General features: G+C 36.8%; 1 protein-coding gene across 1 annotated transcript in view; it reads left to right on the plus strand.

Annotated features, from left to right (window-relative positions):
• FRAS1 (Fraser extracellular matrix complex subunit 1) overlaps positions 1–8151 on the plus strand; it is a 421815-nt gene that overhangs the window by 381477 nt on the left and 32187 nt on the right. The window contains exons 59-60 of the mRNA XM_011360633.2: positions 3316–3521; positions 6561–6717. Coding sequence (XP_011358935.1) covers positions 3316–3521; positions 6561–6717 — 363 coding nt within the window. The remainder of the gene's footprint in view (positions 1–3315; positions 3522–6560; positions 6718–8151) is intronic.

Consider the following 8151-nt stretch of genomic DNA (forward strand, 5'->3'; position numbering starts at 1 on the left):
AGATTGTTGTAAGGAATAAATTAGATAAAATATGTGAAGATACCTACCATAGTACTTAGCACATAGTAGATTTAATGACATGTTAATTTCTTTGTGACACATCTATAATTTATCACACTTGACAATGGGATTCCAGTGACACACACAAACTTCATTGCACTGTGATCAACACAGAAGATTCCACACAGAGAGGAAGTGATGGAGCCAGATTTAAAACCTAGGTTTATTCTATCCAAGTCCAATCTTCTGGTTTTATACCCTACACGCTGACTTTTCATAGTGCACTTTTAGCTGGCCCTCTATAGAACAGTGTTTAATGTTACTCAAGATCCTTAAAAAGTCAACTTTCAGCCTTCTGAAGTGATCTTAGCTCCTTTCATTTTTTGTACCAGGCAAGTAAGTAGCTCATCTCAGAACAGTTTCCTGTTTTCACCTTCACCTTCTGCTCTGTTACCTAGAATTAGACTTTTGTATGGGCCTGAGGAATGTTGAGTAAGGCAAGAAAGGCTTGTGACCGCTACCGCACCACACTCCTGTGTATGCAACTATGTCCTACCTACTCATTAACTCGAAAGAACCAGAAGGAGGATTCCTCCTAAATCTCCAACTTAATCATTGTTCATAAAGAGGCCATCACATTTCAGGCAGTTGTATTTGTGCTCACTTTGTCGTTACTAAGATTAGCAGGTGACAGCATTTGGTAAGCATTTTCCATGCATAAGACTGGCGCTTGGCACTGTGTGAGTTACAGAGGAGTAGAGAGCAGAATCCCACAATTTATTTTGAGACACAAGACTTATACAAATAAGATAACTGCGAGTTGGGCCATGTTTCATGAATGTTCTCAGAGAGGTGTTGACAATATGTGTGTAATGCCCCACGTGAGCTCATGAGCCTGGAATCAAGGAGTGATTTCCATTTCATATACATTCACCACATTGGAAGAACTGACCCCAGGGCCAGCGCTTCTACTTCCTGTGGTAATTACAGTGCCACGTGTCAAGAGGGTGATGTGAAATGACAGCTGTGGAAGCCCTTAACACAATGCCTGACTTGGGCTGGACCCTTTGTATGCCGTAACCACCCCCCGCCCCCCCCGCCCCCACACACAGATTTATTTCTGAGCACTCAGCTATTGTCTTTCCATTGTGTCTTCTCTTGGTCTCCCACAAAACTGAGGGCTCTTTAAAAACAGGGACTGTTCCCAGTAGACAATCATGAGATGCGTTCACCCACTTTCCTTTCTTTCTTTCTTTCTTTCTTTCTTTCTTTTTCTTTCTTTCTTTCTTTCTTTCTTTCTTTCTTTTTTCTGGATGGAAGTGAGAGTTAAAATCTTGTTAAAGAGAGAGAGAAAGAAAAAAAAAAGGAATCATTTACAACTCAAGAGGAATTTAGAGTGGATTAATGCATTACAAAACCCAAACATTACCACTCTAGCTTTTAACTCTCATCTGACTTGATGCCTGTCAGGCCAGCAAGAAAAATCAATCCAAAACGTTAGATAATCTGCCAGTAGCAGAAAAGCTTTCTTGCTTATGTTGCTTTTAACCTGGCAACGAGCTTCCTTCTTTTCCTCCTGTGCTAGGCCATGTCATTGCCACCCGCTTAACGGCACAGACCATTTTACTGGATGACAGAGCCCTAAATGGCTAATGTTCAGGGCCTAATGCCCAAGATATTAATTTTTCTTTTAGGTGGGGTCTTCTTTCAAGAAGTATCTATTGGGTTTTTCTTAGTAATAAATGGCAACTGTTAGGCTAAACTCAGATAATGAGTTTGTTTTATTTTGCTAATACCAACGATTCTGAGCAGTGGCCAGTTGAAGGCAAACCAAGCTTTCTACATATTGACTTGCAGAATACTTGGGTGCTTACCCTTTCTGTTCCTTGCTTTCGGGTTTGGCAGGGCATGTCCAGGATGTAGCCAGGAAGGCGACTATAGCTGTAGGGTCAGCATCCTGCAGCCCCAAAGACTAAAATGTCAGTATGACTGAAGGGACTGCCTCTTTGCATTGTTTATTAAGGAGCTAATAACCAGCAGTCGACAAATTTTGGTCTTGGAAGGAGACACGCCTTAATGCAGAGTGTTACCGTAGGCATTGTAGGAAGTAAGCAGGAAAAAAACAACCCTTCGTATTGAGAAGCCCGGAGCTAGGGGCAATATAAACCATGTGATGATAATTCCTGCCAAAATTTGAGTGCCCGCTCTGTGCCAGATACTGTATTGAGCACCACGCATACATAATCTCTTTAAATTCAATCCTCTTGATAATTCTGAGTTAGATATTAACATTTACAATTTACATGTAAAAAAACTGAACCCTCAGAAAAATCTAAATAGATTGTTCTATATCATAGCAGGGCTGGGATTAAAATTAAGAACTTTTTACTCCAAAGCCCTTTTTTAAAATGATTATTGTTACTTTTATTTTTTTATTTTATTAATTTATTAGGGGTGACATTGGTTAATAAAATTGTATAGGTTTCAAGTGTACAGTTCAATAATATGTCATATGTATATTGTGTGTTTGCCACCCCAAGTTAAATTTTCATCCGTCACCATGTATTAAAGGACTTGTTTTTAACCACAATTTGGCTATAGTTCCTTCCTAGTCCAATGAGGTCCTGTGAATTATAAGAGAAGACACAGCTCTTCAGTAGTGGTCACATACTGGGGCCCCACAGGACAATTCAGCGTGTGGATGTGTTTTGTTTGGCTCAAATAGTTTGGCCTATGTGAAATTTCTTTTTACTATTCTAATCGGTTGCTATTTTAAAATTTAGGAAATATTGCATAAAACTCCAGATCTCTGACTTTGTTTGAAAATAGGAAGATCTGCCAACAAAAGCCTGGAGCTGAGGGTCAACCCACTTTCATAGGGCCTGCTCTTTCCTATTTACCAGTGTCTCAACTCTCCCTATTGTCTCCCTGGCGCCAGGACCACCGTGGGTGGCCATCTATCAGCAGGCTTGCATTGCTGTTTGTAGCGTCAGAAGAAAGTGAATTTTTTGATTACTCATGACTCTATGTATCACAGTTTTTCTTATACCTGGCACATTTCCTGCATTATCTGCCTGCATTTGAGATGGCAATTGTATCCTGAAGCTGATCAAAAACAGGTGCAAAATTGCTTTATTCTATTTTATTGGAACCGCACTCATAGTAGAAGCAGTTCCCTAGTCCTGAGAGCAGCAACCACACCTTGAAATCTGCTTACCACTTGTGACTTTCCAGCCACGTGGCTGCTGAGGGCTGACTAGGGCTGTGGCCACCTTCCTCTGTCTCATGCCTCCATCTTTTCTCCTGTTCCCTCAGTGCCCAGCATGCAGTTTGCCAAGGATTTGCTCCTAGTGAAAGAGAAGGAGGGTGTCCTGCATGTGCCTATCATTCGGAATGGAGACCTGAGCTACGAGTCATCAGTAAGGTGTTACACTCAGGGCCATTCAGCTCAGATCATGGAAGACTTTGAGGAGAGGAGAAATGCAGATTCTTCACGGATTACATTTTTGAAAGGGGAGAAAGTAAGTAGATTCATGGTCGCTGAAAAATGGAATTCTCTTCTTCCTTAATGCCTTTATTTATTCATAGTGAAGTAATTTAGATAAATTCCAAGCATCCTAAGAGGTTTCTTACTAATTGATAACATTTTTAGTAATATCATCTATTCTGTATGGCTGTCCTCTTGGTCTCCCACTTACAACCAAATGCATACATCATTGGTTGATTTGGGAAATTTAGATGATGTGTAATATTTTTGAGATTTAGCAGAATCAAATAAATGAGGCTCCTCTTAATTTGAAAGTACATCAGAGATGAACATACTCCACAACGTTACCCAGAGGAGGAAGAAACAATCCTCTGATACCTGCACCACTGTCTCAGGGCAACATACATCTTAGTATAAGACCAATAGTATAGGACCAAACAGACAGACGTTGAGCAGATTCAAGTCAGCAGAGTATGCTCTTGGCAGTATACACAAAAAGTGATGCATATGTGCGTGAGAACTCCTGAAAAACCCCAATTACTAAGACTGGCTGAATCAGACTCAAAGCCTGCAACTTGGTGTGTGTCAAAAGTGTCTAGTGGGGAGAAAAAGTGTACATTGAATGAGAATCACATTTTTCCATTTTTGGATGTCAGTTACAGATGATTGAGTCAATTGTACCCCTTGGTTCAAGGCACATAGTACTCATTGGTCAGTTCAAGTCCCTTCTTTTATTTTATTTATTTGTTTTATTTTACATCTCTCCAGTCACATTCCCTTCCCTACCTCAGAACTCATCGATCTATTGTGTTAATGAGTACCTTTTCATTTGTATTTGTTCTTTAAAAATGCTTATTGTTTTGTGTGCAGTTTTTAATTTATACAATTGCTATTGTATATCTTTTCAAACTTTTACTGTGTTTATTCAGCAATGTTTTATTCTTTCATGTGATTTATGTGTACATCTAATCTGTTGCTTCTAATTGTTGCATAGTATCACCTGATGTGCATCTACTACATTTTACCCATCCACTCTCAGCAATAGACAGTGAGGAGTCACAGTGATAGTGCCCAGTGACCTCCCAGTATTCTGCCACCACTATTAATGCTGCAGTGCACATCTTCCTACATGTCCACGTACAGACATGAGTGGAATCTCTTTGGATACATACTCAGCAGCAAAACTGCTGGACCATACGTCATGTGTGTACTTAATTTGAAAAAATAGCATCAGAATACTTTCCACAATGCCACTAGCAGTACATGAGTATTGCTATAACCCTATATCCTCTTCAACACTTAGCATTACTCATCTTTGGAATTTTTGCTAGCCTAAAATGCATAAAGTTACATCTCGTTTTAATTTGAATTTCTCTCATTGATACTGTTTTATAAGTTTGTTAGCTTATTGAGTTTCCTTTATGGAAATTTATTATTTTTATCCTTTAGTCTTTATTGTATTACTGTCTTTTTCTTACTGATTTGTAGTACTTTCTTGTATATTCTAAATATTAATTTCTTGCCAATCTTAGAAATTTTAGATATCGTAAACATATTTTCCCTCTCACTTATCTGTTACCTTTGACCATGGTGTTCTTAGTTGAACAGAAGTCTTTGATTTTGATATAAGCCAATGTGTCAAATTTTTGCCATATGATTAGTCTTTTTGAAGTTTAGCATAAAAAGACTTTACCCATCCCAGTTCACCTAGTTCTTCCTCTGTTCATCTTTACTAACAATAAAAAAAGTGATAGCTTTCTTCTTTGAAAACCTCAGCCTTTTCTTACATTTATGACTCATAAAATTCCTGTCTTAGTTACGTATTTTGTGGAAATTTTACTGGTAGCAGGTTGAAATGTGTTTAAAAATACTACAGATGTGATCTTTAGCTTTGAGTCTACATGTCTGTATTTGTTTTAAGTTCAAAAAAGGATTATCTGCCTATCCAAGAGACAGTTTGTTATTTAATAAAATTACAAAGAAATACAGTCTAATAGTCTATATGGTACCTGCATGACAATCTACCTATTATTAGTTATAAGCACACTTTGGAATCTTCATTTTCTTGGCTTGCTAAGCAATATGTCTTTGGAACTTGTCACTCACCAGAATGTCCTCTTTTAAAGATATCCTGAAGAGTCACTACTAAATTCATACTTTCTATAAAGAAATTCTGATTTTAAGAAAGATGTGATAGTAAAAAAGGAACATTCTTCAGAAATTTAAAGTCAAGTTAGCAAGCCATGTATAAATGCTCACAAGAATATTCTATCATTTGGTATTATTCGGAAGTATAAGAATGAAACTTCTCTATACTCACATATTCTATGCAATACAGTAGTATAGTGGATTTTAAATGGCTCAACTAAAAATAATCCCACTTACCACATGACTCTACTATGGAGGCGGCTCTGTTACCTAAAATGTGAACTTATTTTACATTTTCTCAAATATACAGTCCCCAATAGAGAATATTCAGTTTGAGAAACACTTGATTTCTTTCCATAAAACAGGGATTTAGATTACATTCTGAGACTTTCAGTCTCAGCAGTTTTTAGATGAGGCCCCATTTGGCAGCACATTTGAGAGTTCTGCAGCATTTAAACGTGTCTTTACCTTAACAGGAGGCCTTTCTAAGTTCTTTATAAGACTATTCAATTTTTACAAAGGAAAAGGAACCTTATTCAGCTCTCCAGGAAATCTAATCCATATCAGAAATCTACCTATCATAACATGTGCAACCATATTGGTTAGCCCAAGCAAAATGTGGGCTAATGTTCTACATGTCTTTTTTGATGGGTGTTTTTTATTAATCTTGTTTTTCATAATTCATAACCAGTAATTCAAAATGGTTCAGAATATTCTCATTTGAGGCTTCACATATAGGTAAGTCCTACTCAGGCATGAACTATTAGATATAAACATTCTATTTTATAAATGAAACAGTTTAGATCCTTTGAATATGTGTTGACTCTTTGATGCTGCAAAGAAGAAAAATCACTTTCTAGGAAAACTGAGCAAATTATTGATATCTCACTGCAAATTTTAATCTGTTTTGTGCCATTGGCTCTAGATGAAGAACTGTACTGTCTCTATCCATGATGACTCCATGTTCGAGCCCGAGGAACAGTTCAGAGTATACCTCAGCCATCCTCTTGGAAGCCATTGGAGTGGGGCCAGAGTCGGAAAGAATAACATGGCCACCATCACCATATCCAATGATGAAGATGGTAATAATTACTCTAATGCACACTTAATGTACATTATATTTACTAGTAATGTAAATGTTCTGAAAAATGAAAGTACTACAAAAGGCCTACAGATAATAACAATCTTGGAGTATTTATATAAAGTGTTGGCAGCAAATGATCACCCTCTATAGAGCTTCAATAAGTTTATATGTATTTTTAATCTCATTATTTCCTACCACACTGACAAGAGATAAGGAATGAGTATGGTTCAAAGCTAAGACAGAGCCACTAAGACAGGCAGAGAATAAAAACTATTTAAGTCACTACAGTTCAGGAGCAGAATTGGAAATACAATCAGAATCAACTATATCCAATGAACTGATTTAAACACTTCTACCTTTCTGGAAAAGTCTAATTTCTCAGTTCTCTTTTATCTCATTGATTTGGCCTACTAACGTAAAAAAAAAAAAAAAAAGTTCCAAATTGAGACATAAGTGTTTTATTAAAATAGATATTTTAATGAGCGAATGGATAATAATATTAGAAATAGTAATAGCGATTTTTATTAAGTATTTGCTATATGCCAAGAACCACACTAAGTGTATTATCTTTTTCATTTAATCCTAACAGTAATCCCTTGAGGTTGTTCTTATTACTGCTATATTATAGGTGAAGAAATCAGCAAAGTTATATAATTTATACTCTTAGTTACAGAAATATAAACAGCGAAACTGGATGTGAACTTTATTTTGTCAGATTCTAGAATCTACGTGAGAGTCAGTAAGACTCTTAGGGTTTCCAATGTAGGATCAGGGACTACTTTGAACATTGGTAAAAATAAGAAACACCAGCCTTGATGTCGAATTACTCCTTTACCCAAGGTAACTCAGGTTCAAATCCTGTAGTGAAACTCTCCCAGGCACACAGAAAATCCAATGATTGAAGCTCAGAGAGGTAACAAATTCATACTGTGTTACAGTGACACGCTTGAGTTTCAAAGAGTACTCTTTTTAAAAACTGTGAAATCTCTAATGAGGCTTATTGTCTTCAATTAGAAAGAATTGACTTTCTGAGAGGGAAAGAGGAGAATAAACATAGGGACTCTAGAAACTTCTGCAAATATATTACAAATGGTATAAAATTTGTAATTGCTCTCAATGTTTTACCTTATTCTATCACTGCCACCTTGCCCTTATCCATGAGAATATTATAGAAAAATAGGCATTACTTGAATTTTTTTATTAAAATTATCATCATATTATTAACCATCTCCTAGCAATGACAATAGTACCTTAAACTAGATTGTGTTAAGTCCTGTGTTCCTGAATTATCGGTATAGCTAGTCACTAAAACAACTCATTCTCACCTAAATAACTGGAGGGAAGTTAGGAAAAGCTAAGAATGGGGAGGTGAAAGCATCAAGAGGAAAGATCCAAAGGACCTGAGATGAAAGATGGATTTGGTAAATTTAAG

Source organism: Pteropus vampyrus, unplaced genomic scaffold (genome assembly GCF_000151845.1).
Source record: "Pteropus vampyrus isolate Shadow unplaced genomic scaffold, Pvam_2.0 Scaffold56, whole genome shotgun sequence".
NCBI lineage: Eukaryota > Metazoa > Chordata > Mammalia > Chiroptera > Pteropodidae > Pteropus > Pteropus vampyrus.